The sequence below is a fragment of the Amphichorda felina genome (assembly GCF_050947745.1).
Source record: "Amphichorda felina strain 45539 chromosome Unknown scaffold_3, whole genome shotgun sequence".
Lineage (NCBI taxonomy): Eukaryota > Fungi > Ascomycota > Sordariomycetes > Hypocreales > Bionectriaceae > Amphichorda > Amphichorda felina.
Window position 1 is genome coordinate 2,502,461 of NW_028145047.1, and position 22,224 is coordinate 2,524,684.

Sequence of the window (22,224 nt, forward strand, 5' to 3'; positions counted from 1 at the left end):
CAGCGTGGCAGCATCCCGACAACGGCTGCTACTTCGTCATGCCCTGCCACTGAGGCACATCTTCTATCTGCATTTTCTGCTGGCATTTTCTATCCTCTTGATTGCCTGGTGCTGTAGACCGCTGATTCCTCTCGCTTCCTTCGATCCCGGCATTCCGTCCCCGTCTGACATGAGCTTCTGTTCGCCTAAGCAGCTGCAGCTGGTATAGCTCTCTCTTGTCTATTCGCACGCTTCCTCAAGCCGTCAAGCCTTCGAATCTCCATAATGTCTTCGCAGTCTTCGCAGTCTTCGAGTTCGAGCTCTGGGGACTCGTCCCCAGCTTCCTCCGACCAGCTCACTCTCAACCTTCAGGTGGTGTCGCCGTCCGTTGGGGTGAACCGCCCTCTCCGCTTCCCTGAAATCGCCGCCTCGACGACAATTAAGCAGCTGAAGGAAAGAATCCGTCAAATCCTACCACTGCGACCGGCCGATGACCATCAGCGCCTCATTCATAGAGGTCGCGCGCTTGTGCGCGAGACGGATACGATGCTCGATATATTCGGGGAGGATGCTGTAAGCTTGGTGCTGGCTTGGTTGAGTCATATGGACTTGCTAACTTCTCCCTTAGATCAGTTCGAACGAGCAGCAGACGATGCATCTGGTGGTCAGGGAACTGCACAACACTCAGCCCCCGACGACCACAAGTAACGCGAGGGGTCAGAGCCCAGCACCGGCGGGACAAACGGCCAACACCCAACGACCGACTCCTACACAAACGCCCTTTGGGCCGCAGCCTCCCCCAGGCTTCCCTCGGAGGAATCCTATCCAACCTACGACGGCGGCCTTCCCACCGCATGGCCCTCCCCAGTCAGCTCCGCCTGTCAACCCAAACCCCGATGCTGCCGCTGCTTTCCAGCAGCAACACCAGAATATGTCCAACTGGCTCACTCACCTGCAAAGGGAGTCCATGACCAGAGCGATAGCAAACCAGAACCAACGGAGTAGGGCGACATTGGGAATGCGCGGCATCGGAGACTTAGGTCAGCATAACCAGGAGCCGCCTGGCGGGAGAGCCAGCCCTGCTCTGGGCCACTATTACCGGGAAACAACCGGGCCTAATGGACAAACTTATCAGGTGGAAACCATCATCCGCGGCTCAGGCCCGAACTTGGGTGGACACAACGGAGGGCTATCGCCCGTCGAAGTCCAGAATATGCTACGCAGCGCCGACATGTCGCAGGCCACCGCAGCCATGACCAATGCTATGCACCGAAGCGCCTCTGGTGCCTCTTTACACTCGTTGTACAGCCGGCCACTCAATCAACCTGGCGTGACCACTCCTGCGCACCCTCTATCTGACTCCCGAGCTACAAGCGGACGTGCGACGCCAGATGCAAGTGCTAGATCTGTTAGTGGAAGTAGCAATGTAGCCGGTGCAGGAGGACCGACATCGCACTCGCGTCAAGGCGTCGATGTGTATATCCTATCATCCCCAGAGGGCCCTCGCGGTCTCCTGGTCAACAACAACACATCTGAGACCTTCTACACCCCGCGACTGCCGGCCCCGCACAGCAACCTGCGCCTGAGAAGTCTGATTAGCCCCATCAGCACGGCTCCTGGGACACCACTGCATGGACGGGAGGAGACGCAGAACAGTGCACAGTTCGGGGGGGAGCAACAGCCACAAGAGCAAGGCCCAAATCAACACGGAGGCCACGCTCATCCATTGCTCCCGGATGGCCAAGCTGATCCGGACAATCCCAATGAAGCCGGCTTGCCGCCGCTCTTGATGCAGGTATGGCCACATCTCTGGCTCATCTTTCGACTAGGCATTTTTGTCTGGTTCTTTACTTCGCCGCAGTCGAGCTGGTCCCGATGGCTGTCGGTTGTTGGCATGGCTGTCTTCATTTTCGTCCTTAGTATTGGTGCCTTGCATAATGTGGCGGACCTCGCCTGGCGACCTTTTGCTCAACAGCTGGAGAACATGCTCCCTCGTCTCGAGCAGCCACATCCACGGCTGGAGGGCGCTCAAGCCCATCAGCAAGGGGAGAACCGCGAAATCGCGCCAGCGGACATGGCTGCGAGGCTTATTGCGGACCGGGCACGAGAAAATTGGCTCCAGGCCCAGATCAGACGCATTGAGCAGGCGGGGCTTCTGTTTCTCGCCAGTATTGCGCCTGGTGTAGCGGAAAGGCACATTGCTAACCTGGAGGCTGAGGCCCGAGCAGAGCGACAACGCCTAGAGGCAGAAGCCGCGGAAGCCGCCAGGCGACAAGAGGAAGAAGAAGAAGCAGCAGCGGTGGCGGCGGCGGCAACAGTAGATGCGGCTACGAATGGAGAAGCCGGTACCGCGGCCGCTTCCCAGCAAGCTCAGGAGACGGCGACCCCAAATCAGCCTGAAGCGGAGGGACAAGGCGGTGTCAGCGGCGATCAAGGGGTTCAGCCGAATCCCGTCCCCACTTGAGGAAGGAGCCATGCATGGCTGGGGGACTGGACACGAGCATAAGGTTTGAAATGAGATATAACTATGAGAGAAGGAAACGGAATGATGTTCTTTGAAAGCAGGCGAGCATCAGAGACCTTTGGATTACCTTTGTATGGAGTTGGGGGGCATCGTGGGATGACAAACTTGCTTAGTATTAGTTTCGCTTCAAGAATCTCGTCTCGAGCGGGACCCGGCGCGAGCCCGGTATATAGCCGTGCCGGTTTAAAGAATTATAACATTGATGTTGGAGTGGATGGATTTTAAATAGTTTCCTCGTGCCTCCCTTTCTAAATTGCCTGGTACCAGTGAGGTCACGTCACTGGGGCGTGGCACACAAACAAACAGGCATCTTCGTACGTCAGCCACACCACAGCACCGGGGGAAAGCTCTGGCTAGCCCTCCAATACTTTCCAACAACACCAACGACGATTATTTTGCGCCGACTACACTCTACCTCCTCCCCAGCCAGAGACGACGGCAATCGATACAAACAAAGCTGCTCTGGTCCTTTGCAATACCAAATACTACAGGAATTGTACCTCGCCTATTCCCAACCGCAACCATGAGCGGCGGGTGGAACACCAGTTTGTGTCCCTCGTTGAACCCTTCTCTCTAGGCTGAGCTGACTGAATAACCCTTCCCCCACAGTCGAGTCCGATGCGGTAAGCTCCCGGAACCATTCAAGGACTACTAGGATGGGTGCTGACCTGCCCTTAGGGTGTTTTCACCTCCCTCATCGAGAACCTCGGCGTCAAAGACGTGCAGTTCGAAGAGCTCCTCACCCTCGATCCCTCGGAGCTAGCTACCCTTCAGCCTCTCTACGGCGTCATCTTCCTCTTCAAGTACCCGACCGATGGCCCCTACGCCAGTGCCGACGGGCCCCTCGACGGCACCTTTGACCACGACGCCGCCTCGAGCATCTTCTTCGCTGCCCAGACCATCCAGAACGCCTGTGCTACCCAGGCCCTCCTCAGCGTCCTCCTTAACAAGCAAGCCTCGGGCGTCGACATTGGCTCAGCCCTCCGCGATTTTCGCGAGTTCACCATCGAGCTGCCCCCCGAGTTCCGCGGCGAGGCCCTCTCCAACTCGGACCTCATCCGTGAGGTGCACAACAGCTTCGCCCGCAGCAGCCCCTTTGCCGACGAGACGCAGCAGCAGCGGTCCGGCGAGTCCGAGGACGTCTTCCACTTCATCGCCTACACGCCCATCAACGGCACGCTCTACGAGCTCGACGGCCTGCAGCCCGCGCCCATATCGCACGGGCCCTGCGACAACGACGCCTTCCCCGCGCGCGTCGTCGACGTGCTGCAGCGCCGCATCGCGCGTTACGGCGCCGCGGAGATCCGGTTCAACCTGCTGGCCATGTGCCGCGACTTGCGGGTGCGGGCGCGCGAGTTTGGCGACGCGGAGCTGCTGGAGCGCGAGGAGCGCAAGCGCCGGGACTGGCTGTTTGAGAACGCCCTGCGGCGGCACAACTTTGTCGGGTTCGCGGGCGAGGTGCTCAAGGGGGTTGTGGAGGCCAAGCTGGACGAGGGTGGGGACGCGGCGTGTGGCAAGTGGGTGGAGGAGAGCCTGGAGAGGAGGAGAGCGGCGGAGATGGCTATGAGGAGGGGGGATGGGGATGTGGAGATGGGGTGAGAGGATGGGCCTACGGCGACGGAGGTGTAACGATCCAGATGCGACAATGTATACAAACCGCGGCGTATTAATCATGGCTGGCTATCAAAGGGGAGATATGAGATGTGGTTCCCCGGCATGGACTAGTGTGGTAAGGAACTAGGTTGCTAGGTAAGGCCACAGGTGTTTGAGGCTTCATGGAGAGTACGTTGGAGAGTCTTGTGACTGAGCTAACATACAGTACTGCAGGCTAGAAAGAGCCGTCGTCGATAGGTAACTGAGGGGGCCGGGATGGTTGTTTGATGGTGATCCTGGGATTTCATTACCCTCCCCGCGAACCCTTGCATCGTTAAATCATACATCAGCAACCTAGCTATTTACGTTGCGCCTGTATCGCGATCTCGACCATAATATCCTCTCTGGTAGTTGGTACAATGATCCCCTGTCTCCGGTTTCGTGACTTACATCGTCCTTGTCCACAGGTGCTGGGAGTGGCTAGCATCACCATCCTGACGAAGACCTAGCGCTGGGTATGCGTGGCTGTTCTTACACCTCTACCTTCTCTCGCATTTGGGGAGCCTCCTCACGGGCCATCGGTACGGCGGTGATGCCCGTGCTGTCATGCTTGGAGGATGATGCGGGGTGCGAATCGATGTGCGTGTCAATCGCAGGATCCTCGTCGCCTTCACATCTCTTATCCCGACGCCCGTGTCGTATGGCGCGCACAAACCACGGCGGCCGACCGGACCCCTTCCATGACCAATATTCCTTGAGGTCGTACTGGGGAGGTTCGATGTGACCGCGTGAGAGGAAGACGACGAGCCCGATGAGCCCGTTGAGGACGGCATAGACAAAAATACCACTAGCGTGGGAATGTTAGAAGTACTGTTAGTATACTTAGAGATAGTGAGACGGGCTTACGCGATGAGGCCATATGCTACACTGTAGCTGAACGGAATAAAGGCCATGACGACGAAGGAAGGGATGACATCGCCTATGTAGCGCCAGTTGATTTGTGTGATTTGGCGAATCATCATACAGCCAACCTAGCCATGGTCAGTTCAGCGATCCTTTTCTTGCTCGGACTGGGCCACTGGGGAGAGGAGGCCAGCTCGACCTACCAGAATCAGGGGGCAGCCTGATGCCCAAGGAGGCACCGAGGCAAATATAGGGGCAAAGAAGACGGAGACAACAAAGCACAGACCCGTCACAATAGCCGTCAAGCCCGTCCTTCCGCCCTCAGCGATGCCAGCGCCGCTCTCGACAAAGGCTGTCACGGGCGAGGAGCCTAGGAGAGCACCAATGGAGATGAAGCTGGCGTCGGTACAGTACGCAAGCGTCGAGCGGGGGAAGTCTTCGGTCTTGGGGTCAACGACACCGCAGAAGCGGACCATGGAGTAGAGAGTGGCTGTGGCGTCGACAATGTCGACGTAGAGGAATGTGAAGAGGGCGAGGGCAAACCTGGAGGCGCTGGTGCCGTTAAAGGACCAGGCAAGGCGGTTGAGGGTTTTGGTCATGGGCTGCCAGGCGACGACCTGCTTGAAGAATTCGAAGCGCGAGTCACCCTCGTCGGTGCTGGGAAAGTAGGTGATGGTGGTGTTACGCCTGAGACTGGTTAATAGGCTTCGCTATGGTTTGTACGGCACCGAAATTATACCTACGGCCAGGAGAGGATAGACACGAGGGCTATAGCGAAGATCAGGGCGAACTTGACGCGAAAGGCCATTAGGAAGGTGGCGAAGATGCCGCCGCAGAAGATGGCCACCCAGAGCTGCCCGGGTCAGATGATAACCTTGTTTTATTGCCTGAAGTCGCCTCTTACCTTCGGGTTGGACATCTCCCCACCGTCACACATTCCCGTCGTCTCGTTGATCATCTCGGGAGGACATCCAGCCAGAGCAAGGGGCGTTGAGAGCCAGCCGCCGGTGATGGCGCCGATGCCGGTGGAGTACGAGAGGCCGACCTCGGTGAGGAAGAAGCCAATACCGACGCCCGTTGCCGTCTTGATGGTAGCGGGGATGAGCTTGATGAACCACTGGCGCATGCCGGTTAGGGCGAGGAAAATGAAGATGAGCCCCTCGAGAAAGACGGCAGTCAGGGCGGTTTCGTACGAAATGGAGCCGCTGCCGTTCACCCCGACTACCTGTATGCCGTCAGTATGGTGATTCGAAGGTGGCACAGGGGGTTTGGCACTCACCTGGAAGGCGAAGTAGGCGTTGAGCCCCATACCAGGCCTACAATCTCTCTCAGTGGGCATTACGGAGATGTGCGTTGTAGGAATCACTTACGCGATGGCAACGGGAAGGTTTGTCACCGCTCCAAACACTACACTTGCCATACCTGCCAGTGCCGCCGTGGCCGTGATGAGATCCCTTCGTACCTCTAAGTTCATTAGTAGGAATCCCGTCCAGGGTATCCTAGAAAGGATCTCCCACCTTCTTTGCACGCTGCGTAATCGGGCACCGAGTCACACTCTAGTCTGTTTTTGAGGTGGCACTCACACGAACCACCAGTCTGAGAGAGGATGGAAGCCTGCTATGGTCAGATTGACGAATTAAAAGCCGGTAATGGGGGCATACATTGACAGCAATGATATATGCCATGGTGGCGAACGTGGTCAGGCCAGCTCTAAGCTCCCTGGCAAAAGTAGCCCCCTGGATCTCGTTGGGCTGCGACTTATCAGCATATGGAGGGGGACTCGTGAATGGGTAGGAAGGAAAAAGGAGTTGGGAGCTCACATGTCTAGTTCCCGATAACCGAAAAAGCCTCCCACAACGCGATGTGGTGATGCGCTCATTGATGGCATGAAAGAAGTCCATGATGCCATAGAAGCGGGGGCGTCCTGTCTCCCCTGGGCCGTTGGTGTCCATCTGCTGCCCCTTTCCTCAGTCAAGATAATATGATTGAAGAAAAAAGTCCCGCGAGAGTTCAATGATACTGAAAGGGTAAAGAAGAAAGGTCGAAGTAGCAATGAATTGGGGGAAAGGCGGCAAGGTGAGTGTGGGCTGAGAACAGCTGTTGCGAGTTGCGGCTCAGCTGGTCGCCGGTCACAAATGGTGCCATGGGCTCTTCTTGAGATCCAACTTGTAGCTCTGAAAGCCGACTCAGACTTCGGTAAGAGAGTGGAAAGTTCTGGCTATCACCTTACTGTGTGAGATCGGACGGCGTGTGGTTAACTGTGAAGATAGGCGCCCAGACCTGCACCAAGAGCGAGCACCTATATACTTAGGAGGTACAAAGAGTATCTTGCAGTCCCCGCCTCCCTGTAGGCACCTCAGGATCTTCTCAACTCTCCTTCACCTACCTACTTTGAGGTACTGCTTCTAGTAGTAGTTGGCCCCAGGTGAATTTCTTTCTCCATGTAAACCGCATTACCAAAGTGCTATTGCTTACCATGCCCAAGTACTGCAGCCGAGAGCAGCTCCTGAGCTCGGGATCTTGAAAAAGATGTGTTGGCTCATGTGAGCATCAAATTAGACTCAATATATCTCGGATTTGCCTTCAGTCACTGTCCGATTCCCAAAGCAAGTGTTTATAGACCGCCCAAGTGTCTGACCCATCATCACCCGAGTCACAGAAAATCCAACCACTAGCTCACCTACTGATATAACAAAGGAAACCACAAGCGAAGAAATGAAAAACTCAAGACAAACTTCACTCGTGGGGAATCTAGGCCCCAAGATAGGTGGGGTTGTTCAGGCAGTGCATATACATAGGTGCACCTTGTGGAGGTCAAACTTAACTTGCGAAGCCGCACGGCCACCATCACCCATCTCCTGGGGAGCAGAACCACACTCTTTTACCGAGCGCTCAAATTCTTAAGCACCACTGGTGAATTGAAGGCCAAAATATACAGTATTTTGCCTGTTTCAACCGTAGCTGGAGTTCCGAGACCCTCCAACCACGTGTAGTGCCCGAGCCTCAAGTCTTGGTCACGGATGAACTCGGAACATGCAGTGAAGCCCTCGCGGTGACTGTGAAACGTTGGGTGCTCGTTTACGGGCAATCAAACCATCTTTGTTTGTCATTTTAAAAGGGGGATGATGTGTTATAGGAAGGTGGTGCATTTCTGGCACGTACTAGAGATCCAGCGGGAAGAAGAAAGGTGAAGAAGAAAGTGAGATATCTGCCTCGACATCATACATTTTACCTATACCCTTTCCCTCTCCGCGTACCCCAACTTCACTTCCCCCCTTTCCTTTACCGCAACTTAACCTTCTGTACCTTTCCATCATTGAGCCACGGTCTGCCTAGCAGCTGCGATCTGCCTCTTTTGGAGAGTTTTCCGGAACTATCTCCTCTGCGCCCCTTACTTAGGAGAGAAACTGACCTACAACCACTCTGCTCATCATGTTCGACGTCATCTGGACAGACCCCAACCGCGAGCTCGTAGGTGAGCGTCGCGCCAGGAAGGAGAGGTTACGCAATCAGGCAAACAGCGCTAACGAACGTTCATCCCCGTCGACCAAGCGAAGCCCTCCATCATCAACCGGATCTCGCTTTTCCTTCCTGCGATCTCCCAGCCTCAGACGGGCTAGTACGTCCGACGCCAAACCCAAATCTACTCGGTCACTCCCCTCTGCAAGCTTCGATGCCAGTAACATTCCGAGCTCAGGTCTCGCGGCCACCTCCAGTTCAGGTGATCCAGTATATACCGGAAAACTATCCATGAATAGAGCCACCAGTACCGGAGATCAGTTATCAGACCTCCCGCAGCACAGTGAGATTCTTATTCCGCAGTGTCAAGCTGTGCTCGCTAACTGTAGTGATTCTAGGCTCCCTATTCTCAAAATACGAAGAGGGAGATGTTGGGACGTACCAGTCTACCGGCGAAGCTTCCTCCACGGAATATGGGCAGAGAGCGCAGGACTATGGAAAAAAGCGTGTGCCAAAGGAGAAACTGAAGGACTTGCCATTGCCCTTAAACCAGCTCCGTCTCCACCAATCCACCGACACATATGATCGTGTTTCATATGAAGACGGAATTTGGCCATGTTCATCAGAAAACCTGTAAGTGCATTCTGCATAGTAGCACGCACGTTTAAATTTGACCTAACTGTCTAGAAGTTCCCTTGTCAACAATTCAGGATCGAACGACCGGGCCATCCTCGTCCCCGGACAGTTGGATCCAATCTCAGTTCGCAGACACTTTCGGCCAAATAACCATGATTCTTGTCATTCCCCGGGCCAGTATACTATCTCTTTTGAGAGTAGGGATCAAACCATTGACACAGTCGTCCACACTCTCTCCAAGCTGAACGTTTCAGATCAAAGTGGGATAGGAACCCTTGATGTCGAAGACTGGAAACTCGAGGTCCAGAGGATTTCGTCGATGGGTCTCGAGAACGTGGTGTCAAGACTCAAGTGGATCTGCAGTGTAAGCCGAAGGCAGAAAGATGCTACAGATGATACTGAGGGCATGAGGTGGATACTCTGGGCCTTAACAGAACTCGATCTGACGCCAGTTCACGAGGATCCGGTCCCAACTGTGCAAAATCTTTGGCAAAATGGTCCAGGTAGAATTCTTGTTCTTTATGAGCCACAAGGTCTATAACCTTCCAATTATGTATGCCTCTTATTGACTAACCACGATGTTTAGACATAACTTCATATCTGGGCGCCTTGTACTCGACATCGCAAATATACCATCTCTCGCCAACACCACTTCCACCGACCTTCTCTTCCAACATCCATCCCTTGCCCGTTACATCAGTTCAGCCATCAGACTTCCCATCTTTGACCTCCCAACACGACACCGTCATATCCCTCTCCCTCCCCTCTCTGTCCCCGGCGGTAGAAATACCCCTTATTCTCGCCAAAGTCAATAACTCACTACGGCCCGGTGGCACCCTACGTCTCCTAATAATTGACCCTCTTCCTTGCACCGGCACTGTCGGCCGCCACATGAGCTTCTGGATTCAGCATCACCTACTCAGGAACCTTGGGCGCACCTTTCGTTGCGCCAACCCTACTAGACTCTTTCCCGACTGGTTGGCCGATGCCTCCCTCCGCGGTGACGGTAGCACCATTACGAAGACCAGGTTCTTTGTCAACCCAGCGTCTGTGAGGCTCCATGCAGCGCCCGAACTTTCAATGGACCGCTTGGTGAACGATCCGTCCTTTAAACCAGCCCAAGAAGAGCGCATGGCCAAGGCAGAGGTGCGTAGCCTGGCAGGGCGTCTCCTATGGAAACATATATGGGGCCCTTTTGTAACCAGCGACACGTGGTGGTGGGATGATCCCGTATGCGTGAGCGAGTGTCTCGCGCTGGGGACCATGTGGGAGTACCAAATAATTGACGCCATCAAGGACGGTTCGACAGCTTGACTTATATGGATTTCCCTCATAGAGAATCATGAGTGAGAGGGTTTTGAGGCTGGATAACCCTCCCATTTCATGACTCTTCACGTGGATTGGGTGTGCACCATCCCCCCCTCTATTAATGCTAACAATCGTTCTCTCCTTTGCAAATATGGGACGAGATACTCAAAGAGACTTTTCATGATTTTCGAAGGCAACAATAGCAGATGAATCTATACTGACGCTTGTCTACTATCAGAGCCGCTCAAAATTTGATCAATGGCTTTTCTGCTTTTGAAATCTAACACATGGCATCCTGGTGACGGGGACCGATCTCCCACATTCCGGGTAGTCGCTGATAACACTGGTAGAGGCGCATTCCGGGTATGAGATATTAAACCCAAAGACCAGGCCCGGGCCCAGACCACCTCTTGTCTTCTTCAGCCCTACAATCATCTTGAAGTACATGATCGTCCCACCAAACCATGCTGCAAGTCCAGACCACGGGACTGGTTCGTGGTAAGCCCCTCGCTTAAGAGAGAACAACTGGTGGTCCCACATCTTCTCTCTGGACTTACCCGGAACCATGCAGAGTTGCAGACGAATGGAGTCGGTTGGTCGCACCAAGCCGTCCTTCGTCCTCCTGCGGCCCACCCCGCACACATGGAGACGCACGCTGACAGCTTCATGCCCGATGTTTCCTCAGTGTCGTCGTCACCCAACTGCCGATCCCTCACTCTAGCAAGGCCGTCGAGAGTCAAGGCTGGGAGACATCAGTCCTCGGTAGCACCGAACAAACTCGCTCATCCCGTCATTCGGCGACACGGTCTCGGAGCCTGTCAAAAAGCTTCCCCCCCCCACGGCGGGTCTCTCAGCTCACACCTATTTAACCCCTTGCCGCGGCTGCACCTGACTCACTTATTGCTGCTGCCGCACCCATCCCATATGCGGCCTCTGCAGGAAGCCACTCGCATCTCGAGTAGCTCCGAGGGCCAGAAGGGCTCTCTTGGAGCTGCTTGTACCGGTACATGGTGGGTCCCGTGCTCTGTTGGTGGGAAACGAACGCACCCTCCGGCGGCGCGTCCGTGTCGGCGTCGGCTCCACGACGGTTCCTGGTCAAGAGACGGCCCCAAGGTGGGGAATCTACGTATTAGTATTACCTGGACGACGTGCCCATAAAGCCGCCCGAAGCGGCACCCCAGGGGAGCTACGAGGCTCGTCCCGCATCTAGCTCCCGCAGCCTGTGTAACTGTGTGGAGACGCGCTGGTTGGATGGCCCGAATCCACGGAGTACGAAGGCCGTCTTCCATCTGATGATTGGAAGTGGAAGGTTATATGGCTGGTAATCACAGAAACAGTACTCGTACTCTGCATTCTCGCCCGATAGTCCTAACATCGCATGGATTTCATCAAATCAGTCCCACCGAATGGATCTCTCCAAACCCCACCAATGTAAATTACAAAAAGAAACTTCGGTAATTTAAACAACATATATTCTATAAATGTGGAAAAAAAAAGAAAACTACGGATACATAGAACAATATTATAGTGACCATAAAGACAAGGGTATTTCGATATTCTAACTCGGTATCCCATGCCCCCCCAAGAAAAAAAAAAGAAGAAAGAAGAACAGCCGAGACTCCGCCATATCCATACAGTTTCCCATTCATGCCACGTAATACCATAAAGCCCTTGCTTGTTCTTCTAAATTCAAGAAAGGTTGAAAAGATCAGCAGGAATGCCAGTAATAAGAAACATCCAACGTTGCGCGTCTAGCTCCCTAATGTCAAAGATCAAACCGTCGGAAACGTTACGGCACCACTGCTTCGAGTGCGGCGATGCTCCCGAGCTAACTTCCCCGGGACTGCGCTTTCGGAAGCTCTCCGGCTCCGAGCTAGTGTCCAGACACGCAAGTAGTAGTCAGACCCTCGGTCAACGTCGTGGTAACGGTCCATTGCCGCCGCTGTGCCATCTCTATCCCAGAAACGGAGAACGTCACGCTGCCAGAGAAATAGGTTCCTCACACCGAGTCTAGACCTAAAAATGTTGAAGAGCGTGACAACCTGGAGGGAAGAATTTCGCAGTCCAAAAAGTATCCAGTGATTGATGAATTCGCCCGCGCCCCCTTTCAAATCTCGGCCCTTAATCAGATTATCGATTCCAGATTCCTTTTCCGCCTGGTGTACCTTGTGGTTCTTCTTTGGATCGTCGTCTGGCATACTCTTCGCTTCATTGAGGGCCTCATTCGGTAGAAGGGGCCTCTGCTCCTCGAGCAGATGGTCCGGCTGTGAAAGCAGCAAAGAAAAATATGGATGAGCAAGGGTCTTGCGGGTGGAGAGGATCGACGCCTCATCACCAAGTATTATATCCTCAACTTCTGATCTGGGGTTAAGCGTGAGGGTCATCTCCAAAGTGGGATGCTTCGACATGACATCCTTTTCCTCGCAAAGTTGTCTGAAGAAGGTTATTTGGTGCTCACTGTGGGACATTTCCTCCTTTTTCGAAGCTTCCCGGGAGGGGAAATCGTCCAGGAAGTCACTGTACTCCTTGGAAATCTTCTGGCCAGCCGTCATTGTGCGTCTAACAGTGTCATCACACTGATCCTTCATGTTCCTAAGGCTGCTAAGTTCCTCTTGCTCATTCCGCAAGCTTGCAAAAGCGAGGGTCAGCTGAACAAAGAGTGGGTGCAAATCCTCAACAGGCTTATCCGAAGATATTCCCCTCAGCTCATGGGGCACATTATCCACGTTGATGCCATTGTCAGGAGCTACCGAAGGCGACACCGAGACCCCATCGTGACCACTACCCAAGAGGCTGAAAAATCGAATCTCGACTCGTTGGAGATGTGCCTCTTCTCGGTCGACAATATCTTCAAGCTCCTCATAGCTGGTTTCAAGATCCTGGCACTCGGTCCGAAGCCTTTGTACTTCGGCAAACCGCCGCTCCACCTGTTCCATAGATACTTGGCGTAGACTCCCTCTGTTCACTAGGGTTGGCCTAATGGCGCTCATGAATGCGTTGTCTGCCTCGTAGATCTTGGGGCGTATGAACCTCAGCTCTGATCGCTTCTGAGCCATGCTGTCCCTCAAATCCCTGACCTTGAGGCGTCTTTGCTTGAGCTCTCGCCAAAGGGACTCGACCTCGCTGCCAAACCTGTCATCTGAGGCAGTAGATCTACCTGAGAAAGATTGGAAATCGTCGCTGAGGGAGCCATCCTCTTCGTCATCGCCCGGAGAGTGTCTTGCAACCTGCGATTCCTCATGACCTGTGATCCAAGATTGGATATTCCTTGTGGCATCGGACCTCTTGTGTATGGACGAGTAGGGGCGAGCAGTAGGCAGCCTAGGGGGGAAATGACGAGAGTTCTCAATGGTGGTAGGGTCTTCGGTCACGGAGTTGTACTCCTGAGATGGATCGGAGGAGAAAGGCCCCTCACCATATGATGCGGAAACTGTCCGACTTTCATTATCGACTCTGTCTGGATGGTCGTGCGTTGATGAGTGGCTTGGAGGCACATTTTGAGCAATGACAGGGATTTCCACATGGCCATTATGGCGGGAGGTGTCAGGTTTGTTAGCCCCAGGTGGGCGCAGCGAAGAAAAGAGGGACACCCGGCGTGGGGACGATGGATGAGGACCTGGTTCCTCCCGGGAGTTGTCCAGTTCAAGGTCTGGAATGCCCTCAATCGATACCGTCTGCCAAGACAGCGCGCGAGGCCCCAGTGGAGTAGGATGATCGGTCGGGATTCGGGGATCTGGAATAACCAACGGCTGAGACGAGGGCTCTGGACAGGACGAGGTGTATATCGAAGACGAGGGCGGCTTTGAACAATCGATGCTAGCTGTCGGCGATGCAGACGGCGTCACGTATTCAACTGAGGCTTCCGAGTCGACATGCTCGACATGCTCATAGTCTTCGGGGTCGGCGATTCTGCGGGTGTCCCGGTCGCGCCAGGGCAGATGCGCGTCGCCCGGACCTTGGTCGCGATAGCCCAGAGCGAAGCTGGGGGCAGAGGGAGCGGGCGTACCAGGAGGTTCGCTGCATGTCGACTCCATCTAGTTTGTCGGACTGGCGGCGGTGCGGCAGGAGCAACAGCAACAGGCCCGAGTATAGGCAGTCAAGACCACTGTGGCCCATCTCTTGGCGAGTTGGAGCTCTGGGCAGATTCTGTTGCCGTGTTGAGTCGTACTGTCGGCGGCGCCTGGGATTCGGCAAAGTGAAGGTCACAAACACAAAGGTTTGATGGCATCATGGATAGCTTGTATGGTCAGTGCGAGAGAAGATGGACGAGAGTGAGGCGGAAGGTCACTATGTACGGTGTACGTAGTACGAGTAGGAGCCTCAGGTACGACGTACGACAGGAGGTATTAGGGAGTCCAGCAGGGACGCGACGATAGCACAGGGGGGCCGCAAGGCACCTAACACCTAACACCCAAAACACCTAACACCTATGTTTGGTTGCGCCTCACTATTCAAATTTACACCCCGGGCCTCATCTGGAACAAAGGCCAAAGAGGAGGCTCTGCCCAGTGCCATCACGGTCCTTCTTCCACCGGTCGCACGGTGACGAGCCATCACTGCAGTTGTTACACAGACCTCTGTCGCCTGTAGCCGTCTTTGGGCCTCTGTGGCCCTCCAATCTCTGGCGCCGCGACACCACCTCGAGCACGTTTGGGTGTGCTGAGCGCATCCATCCGTTCCAGGTTATCGTTACAGTTGTCTTGCCAGGACCTACCATGCCGATACATACCTACCTACATGGTGTTGCTGCATGCCTTACAAAGTACCTCCCTCTGTGCGAATCAGCGTGGGGCCCCCCGACACGGCGGCGCCAACAACAACCGTAGCCAGCAAGACGCGCAGGGATGCCCGCCATTTGTTTGGTGTTGTGCGAAGTCGTAACCTGTCGCCATTAATCCCTACCTCTCCGTCCTCGTCCTGTGTCGGAGCAGCAGGTGAGCAGCACTCGTACTCGTGAGTCGTGCGAATAATACAGTGCACTCCATATTAGCTGATGGGATGATGTGGCTCTCTACCGTTTGCCCGTGACCACCAGACGCCAAACCGCCTTCTCTTCCATGGGACAATCACAGCCTACCGCACGCAGTTTTGTTCCGTCAGACCCGCGCGTTTGAAGTCTACACCAAGCGCAAAGTGTGGCCTCGAGTCCGTACTTGCATTTTTGAGTCATGCAGAGAGCAGATGCCGACTCATTGTTATTATTACTCTCTCGGAACCGAAACGTCCTTCCCCGAAGCGCCAGAACACAGCCGTCTGCGCTAAGTCGTGAACACAGAGCACGGGATACACGTATCGTTTGCAGGCTCCTCCGACAGGCCCCTGGGTGAGACGCCGAGGGCCAACAAAATCCGGAGCCATACATCGTGCCCCTGCCTCGCGCAAAAGAAATCCCCACCTCTACTACTCGTACAAGTGTGTAGACCCGTACTCGTAAAGCAAAGTATTCGCATTACCACCGCTCACGACTTCACGCTGCCTGTTGCTTCTACCCGTACGAGTACTGATAGTGGGTGCCAACTTGCAAGTTGGCGTGCTCACGGCGCTCCCGGCGCTCACGGACGGGATAATGATGGTACCCCTACCATTCGCAGGTACCTATGAAACCATGTCACAGTCCACCTCAGCATTCTACTGCTCGTACAAACCACACCACCTTGGTTCTATTCGGGCCAATCACCCACGCAGCCCCCCATACGCTCCTCAAGGGTTGCGTTGTACTGAAAGTTCCCCTCGTCGCCAATTCGTGGGCCAATCATGGCGTCTCCAACCCTCTGCGACAGGGCCCTCCAACGTAGTACCTTATCCGTAGTGGCATTATCTCCGCTTGCTACAATCCCCAAGGCCCAGGTTCCTGTACATGGTACCACTTGGCTGCATCCTCCTCACTCCTCATGTGGCCCCCGCCTTGTACTCATACCGTTTGAGCCGCACTTGCTACAAAACCCCCCCGCCGTTCAGTTGTCGCGGGCTTCCTGTAGCTGACAGCCTGACACCCTCGGTACTGCCAGTAGCTATATTGTCCCCGCCAGTCCAACGTCCCCTTCTTCTACATGCTTTTACCTGATGCCCTTGATTTTGGCTTCAGCGAGGCTTAGGAGGCCGTAACCTGCCCACCATGGGCAAGCACAAAAGCCCCCAGTGGGGAGAATGGTCTGACTGGGCATGGCATGACGAATACGATACTTATTATCGTGTTCGCCAGGATACAAAAGGTTGTTCTTCTCCCCTATCCCACAACCGCCATATGACTATATGCTTACATAGTCTCATATAGGCAATCTCGACTATGATTATCGAAGCGATATCCCCCGGACACCAGGCGATGGTGGCATTCAAGGTCTTGCCGAGGATCTAGAGGCGACGACCTGTATGTGCTCTTTATATGCGTGCCTCTATGCCTCTACCACAATACCGTGGCATCTTTATAGTTCCCAATTGCCCCATGCTGACCATACCTCAACTATCAACAGTAGAGCATGAGTACACCACCGACCCTCCCCCTGATCCAAAAGGGAAGGGGAAGGGAAAGGGGAAGAGCAAGGGGAAGGACAAGGAGAAGGGTAAGGAGAAGGGTAAGGAGAAAGTCGCAGAGGATTATCCCGACGATTACGAAGAGGAAGGCGGGGGCAACTACTCGGCGGAAAACGCAGCATGTGAGAAAATCCCTGGTCCATAATATCTGTCTGGTTTCTAACTTGTGGGGTAGATGGTACCTCATACAGGTCTGGCCACTATCAGCCTACCGGTTCGTCCACTCGATTTTGCCGTGACCTACAGACATGCGGGCCACGTGGTATTCAGTCTATTAACAAATGACGTCCTTAGAAGACCAGGATACCTTCGTCGGAGCCGAGGACACTGACGGCATCGAGATGCCCCGCGCCTCTCAAGCTGCTTACTCCTATACGTACCGGGACTCCGCGGGTGCTTCCACGTCTACCTATGGTGGGTATATACTTCTCAGAAGCACCTTGAAATGCAGCTGACTAGGAACAGCCACCCAAGAGGCAGAGTTCCGAAAGCAAGCTGCGTCTTCCGCAGCCGACGGCACTTCGCACCAGACGCAGCCACCATATTATCCAGCTGGCGACACTTCTCAGTCAGCATATTATCCAGTTGACGACAATTCTCATTCGGCATATTATCCAGCCGAGGACACTTCTCGCACAGCATATTACCCAGACGACGACCCTTATGCGCAAAATTCCAACGAGCCGAAAGACAGGGCGTTGGATGGAAGTATGGCCAGACCATCATACTACTGGTCCCAGCTAACTGTTCCCAGGGTACCAGGTCCAACCTACACAGGAATTTAGGCCAGGAAGAGTGCGTAGTACCAGGACACGCCTCCAGAGCGAGGACAAAGATTAATTATCAAATAGATATTCAAGATATACTGGTCTGAGCCGAAGGGCAAGAAGGCAACCACGATATCCAACGGACAAGACGCATACCAGCTCGGGGAGCTAACATATTCGGGCTTTCGACGATTTATCGTGATAGCGACAGATCATGGCCACTCGACGTGCATGTAAGTAACACCACCCTTAATCTATAGTAGATATCCTAGGCGGCAGCTGATATATTAGACCCATCTTGACGTACGAGGGTAGAGCCTGTGCTAAGAGCGGCGTCAAGCCACATAAGCACGGCATCATCCACGACGAAAGAAGGAAGCCGAAGACGGTCCCTGGTGAGCCTAACCTAGGTTACCAAGCCGTTCGAGCTAGGATATACGAGGGTACGGAGACTCTTGCCAAAGAGTCACGCGTCAACTATTCCAAGTCATCGACCATTGAGCACAATCTGCCTATTTGGTTCATCGGAGAGGTCGTCCCAGAGGATTGGCGTATTGTCAAGAGAGCTTACGATAAGTGCTGGGAGAAGATGAACCATGGCGGCCACCGTCGCCGTAAATGAATACTAATCCAGCCTCGTCCTACGAGGTTGGTCGACCTGTCGACGTTTTCACTTTCTACGTTTTTAAGGATGCACCACATTGCACCCCGACCCCGAACGGCCCGGTCAATAGGGCTCGTCATACATATACGTTTTAGTCACTGGGTGACCCTTTCTGGGGGTTACTATATGCCACCGCCTTCTAAACCCATCACTACAAGGATGGAATGGCGGCGGACAAGCTCTGATGGCTACAGTAGCCTCGAATGATGGGGTCCTGGGCGGAGCCGAGCTCCCCCCAAATCTAGATCATGACATTTCTTTTCCGATCGAGTTGGCCCTGTTTTTTTATTTTATTATTATCTCTTCCGTTCTATTATCCTTGATAGCTCCATCCAGCGGTACTTGGGTCTTGTCTTGCCTTTTCTTACCCTCTGTTTACGAGGGATAGAGGGTTCAAACAGTGAACTCAGTCCAAGGAACGGAGTTGCTTGTGCAGGGACAAAGGTACTTTTTGTGTGTTCAATTTATTTCTTCTATGTTATATAACAGCACGATTAGCGAGGGCTCAGATTGACAGCTTGGATTTACTTGCCGTGCACTTGGATATTGTCATGTTCAGATTCATTTCAATAGACCATCTCGACTATTTGCCTTGCCAGTCAAGTTGTGATTAGTACCTGTTTTCCTCTGTAAGGATCATGCTCATTTCAGAAAGCTCCTGTGATAAGGAAATTTCCAACAACATAGAAGGCGTTTATTGATGAACGAGGAATACTTGAGGAAGCAATGTACACATGCAGTGAAAGTGCTGGGCGAACAATAGGGTCTAGGGTAGGCCGCTTGGCTGCTTGGACTGAAACGAGGCAGGACCAACTCCACACTACCAGTACCGTACCTCGGCATGACCCCTACAACCCCCGCAAACCGGCCAATCTGATGTCGATCGCGGAGGCGACTCGGGGGCTCCGGCCAACGCCAACGCCGAGGCACTGGGGCCTTACCTATAATAGCAGTACTGGCAGAACTGGCCTGCTCCAGGGCCTCGGCAGGGCTCTGGATCCTTCATATATCTGTTCGCTGTTGCCCTAGTCAACACTTTTCTTTTGGCCATCACCGGTCGTTTAGAGGAGGAACCGTCGACTACAAGCATCACAATATCAGCAATGGCCGACGTACAGCTGCAGGACTTTGCGTCCCTCTTCTCCCTCAAAGGCAAGGTCGCCGTGGTGACGGGCGGATCGCGAGGCCTAGGCCTGAACGCCGCATCAGCGTACGCTCCCCAGGCACTCCTCAAGGCGGCACACTGAGCTAACCGCGTGTTTCACCTCCCGCCAACAGCCTCCTCCAGGCCGGCGCCTCCAAGGTCTTCGTCTCGTCGCGCAAGGCCGCCGCCTGCGACGAGGCCGCCAAGGCCCTCAACGCGCTGCCCAACCTCGCCCCCGGTGCCGTCGCCATCTCCGTCCCCGCCGACTCGGCCACCATTGACGGCGTCAAGCACCTCCTCGCCGAGGTGTCCAAGCACACGGACCGCGTTGACATCCTGCTGGCCAACGCCGGCGCCACCTGGGGCGAGGCCTTTGACTCCCACCCGGACTCGGCCTTTGCCAAGATCATGGACCTCAACGTCAGGGGCGTCTTCAACACCATCCGCCTCTTCACCCCGCTGCTCGAGAAGTCCGCCTCCATCGAGGACCCCTCGCGCGTCATCATCACCGCCAGTGTCGCCGGCCGCGGCCTGGGCACGCTGGGCAAGCAGGGCACATACGGCTACTCGGCCAGCAAGGCCGCCGTCATCCACCTGGGGCGCAACCTGGCCATCGAGCTGGGCCCGCGGCGCATCGCCGTCAACTCCATCTGCCCAGGCTTCTTCCCCTCTAAGATGTCTAACGGCCTGCTGAGCATGTCCGGCGGCGCCGAGAAGTTCGCCAAGAGCAACCCGCTGGGCCGCCTAGGCCGGCCCGAGGACATTGCCGGCATCATCATCTACCTGTGCAGCCGCGCCGGCGCCCACGTCAACGCCGAGGCCATTGCCGTGGATGGAGGCGCCATGTGGGTGACGGGGGAGCTGGCCATGGCGGGTGACGCGGCCAAGTTGTAGATGGAACGGGCGTGTGTAGATGCAAAGTGTGATGAATTAAAGCAGTAGATAAGAAAAAAGTTTACCAACCAATGGCAAAGCCAACGGCAACTTTTGTCTAGTATTTTCCCGTCATGCGAGAACTATTTACCCCCTCCTCTGCTTCTGACATTTGTGAGTGCTCTAAGGCTTCGTTTCTTCTTCCATGTTCGCGTCTTGGGCTTTTGCTGGTTTCCGGGCCACCCACATGGTTGACCTGTATACGCTCTGCAGCATACTGTCTCGATCCTGGATGTACGGCGTCTCGATGCCGTCCTTCTTCCACTCTATTTCGAAGCCCAGCTTGCTCAGCAGGGCCGTGACCTCGTCATCGGCGAGCTCAAAGCTTCCCGGGTCGGCGATGCCGGACGAGTTGTTGAAGTCGTGCTCGCCGTCACCGTCGTCGTCCTGGCCATGGTTTCCGGGTGCGTTATTCTCAAAGTGCCACAGGAGGGGACCGATGTTGATGAGCACCCCTCCTGGGCGCAGGCAGTGCTTGATGACCTCGAGGTAGCGCACCAGGTTGGGTGCCGTGTCGAGGAAGAAGACGGTGGCGACGGCATCGTACGCTTCAGCGTGCTGGTCATCGCCATAGCCACAGAGGAAGTCGGCCGCGCACATGGACATGGAACCGACGGGGGCGTCGGGGCTGCGCTCTCTCAGCGCGGTGGCCGGGTGAATATCCGGGACAGGGTAGGAGCGGAGATGGTTGGAGCGAAGGCGGTGGTTAGAGAAGGTGTGGATCCACGGGAAGATGGTATGGTGATTGGCCTTGGGGCAGTCGTTGAGGATGTACTGCGAGGCGAGGAGCTGATGATAGGAGATTTCGTTGCCCTCGGCGACATATCCATTCAGACAGAGGTCAAAGACGAGACGTCCAAGGCCAGCCCCGGGAACGAGCACTTTGAGCTGCTGCTCCCCCGTCCGCTGCCTCTCAGCGTCCATAGCCTTCATGATGGGAGCGTAACATGCCTCGCGCTCTGCTGCCCCGTCGACAGTCCAGTCACGGTAGAACTGGCGAATAGTGCTCCGGGCTTTGTCAATATCGGAGTGCTTGGCCACCCCGATCCAGGCCTGGGGAAATGCAGTCATGGTGAAGGAGCGCAGCCCAGACTTGACGATAGCCTGGGCCAGCTCGGCGTTGGAGTCAATGGCATCATCCGTCTTATCCAGGGTTTCGAGGAAGTTGAAAGGAGGGCCCGCGAGCATCTGCCACTGGGCCTGCGGCAGAGCATAGAAGGACCGCCGCCGGAGATGGGTGACATTAAAGTGAGCGACCTTGGCGTATTGGCTATAGACGTTTTTAGCATGCGTTTGCTAGGATCCATGGTTCCCGCCTCTTGGACATGGGCCAGCGGAAACCCTGTCAAGAGCCAAACCGCTCACTCGTCACTCGGCAGCCCAAGGACTCTCTCCTCAACACAAAATACAAAACAAGGAGTCTGCGGTCGTCCAACTTACGAGAAAGAATCCAGGGCACTGAAGATGACCCTGACCTCTTCTGGGTCCTGGGTCGTCTGCTCAACCCCGCCCCAGGCGCCCTGGTCTGTGGGGAAGAGATTGTCGACGGCGTCGACGCTGCTGGTATTATCGTGGTCCATCGGAGCTGGCTTGCATGGATCATCAACGAAACATGTTCAAGAAAGGGGAGACGATATAATGCACCCAGAAGGGCCTGATTAATTTAAGGAAGAGCGGAGATTAAGAATAGGATCTAGCCTCTCAAGGGCTTGTGCTTGGCAGGAGACGAAGATGGAGGCCGTTGCTTCGTGCTTGGTTTAAACCTCTCTATTTCCACTCTTTC

General features: G+C 54.8%; 7 protein-coding genes across 7 annotated transcripts; 4 read left to right on the plus strand and 3 right to left on the minus strand.

Moving 5' to 3' along the window:
- Positions 1-264: 264 nt before the first annotated feature.
- ACO1O0_003470 (uncharacterized protein) lies at positions 265-2,443 on the plus strand (the record flags this gene model as incomplete). Its single annotated transcript, XM_083192923.1, has 2 exons — positions 265-552; positions 608-2,443. The coding sequence occupies 2 exons, from the start codon at positions 265-267 to the stop codon at positions 2,441-2,443; spliced, it is 2,124 nt and encodes a 707-aa protein (XP_083051980.1).
- Positions 2,444-3,026: 583 nt separating this feature from the next.
- On the plus strand, positions 3,027-4,102 carry ACO1O0_003471 (ubiquitin carboxyl-terminal hydrolase; the record flags this gene model as incomplete). The annotated part of the gene is made up of 3 exons (XM_083192924.1): positions 3,027-3,048; positions 3,113-3,126; positions 3,182-4,102. The coding sequence occupies 3 exons, from the start codon at positions 3,027-3,029 to the stop codon at positions 4,100-4,102; spliced, it is 957 nt and encodes a 318-aa protein (XP_083051981.1).
- A 525-nt stretch (positions 4,103-4,627) lies between these two features.
- On the minus strand, positions 4,628-6,684 carry ACO1O0_003472 (permease family-domain-containing protein; the record flags this gene model as incomplete). Its single annotated transcript, XM_083192925.1, has 10 exons — positions 4,628-4,943; positions 5,003-5,127; positions 5,203-5,686; positions 5,743-5,852; positions 5,904-6,224; positions 6,279-6,315; positions 6,370-6,463; positions 6,517-6,528; positions 6,583-6,613; positions 6,661-6,684. 10 exons carry the CDS (start codon positions 6,682-6,684, stop codon positions 4,628-4,630), a joined length of 1,554 nt encoding a protein of 517 aa, XP_083051982.1.
- Positions 6,685-12,174: 5,490 nt separating this feature from the next.
- On the minus strand, positions 12,175-14,436 carry ACO1O0_003473 (uncharacterized protein; the record flags this gene model as incomplete). Its single annotated transcript, XM_083192926.1, has 1 exon — positions 12,175-14,436. One exon carries the CDS (start codon positions 14,434-14,436, stop codon positions 12,175-12,177), a length of 2,262 nt encoding a protein of 753 aa, XP_083051983.1.
- Positions 14,437-16,517: 2,081 nt separating this feature from the next.
- On the plus strand, positions 16,518-18,322 carry ACO1O0_003474 (uncharacterized protein; the record flags this gene model as incomplete). The annotated part of the gene is made up of 8 exons (XM_083192927.1): positions 16,518-16,614; positions 16,677-16,769; positions 16,873-17,055; positions 17,109-17,147; positions 17,228-17,347; positions 17,688-17,728; positions 17,785-17,933; positions 17,992-18,322. 8 exons carry the CDS (start codon positions 16,518-16,520, stop codon positions 18,320-18,322), a joined length of 1,053 nt encoding a protein of 350 aa, XP_083051984.1.
- Positions 18,323-19,467: 1,145 nt separating this feature from the next.
- On the plus strand, positions 19,468-20,402 carry ACO1O0_003475 (uncharacterized protein; the record flags this gene model as incomplete). The annotated part of the gene is made up of 2 exons (XM_083192928.1): positions 19,468-19,574; positions 19,643-20,402. The coding sequence occupies 2 exons, from the start codon at positions 19,468-19,470 to the stop codon at positions 20,400-20,402; spliced, it is 867 nt and encodes a 288-aa protein (XP_083051985.1).
- Positions 20,403-20,564: 162 nt separating this feature from the next.
- Positions 20,565-22,021, minus strand: ACO1O0_003476 (N2227-like protein-domain-containing protein; the record flags this gene model as incomplete). The annotated part of the gene is made up of 2 exons (XM_083192929.1): positions 20,565-21,711; positions 21,882-22,021. The coding sequence occupies 2 exons, from the start codon at positions 22,019-22,021 to the stop codon at positions 20,565-20,567; spliced, it is 1,287 nt and encodes a 428-aa protein (XP_083051986.1).
- Positions 22,022-22,224: the final 203 nt, after the last annotated feature.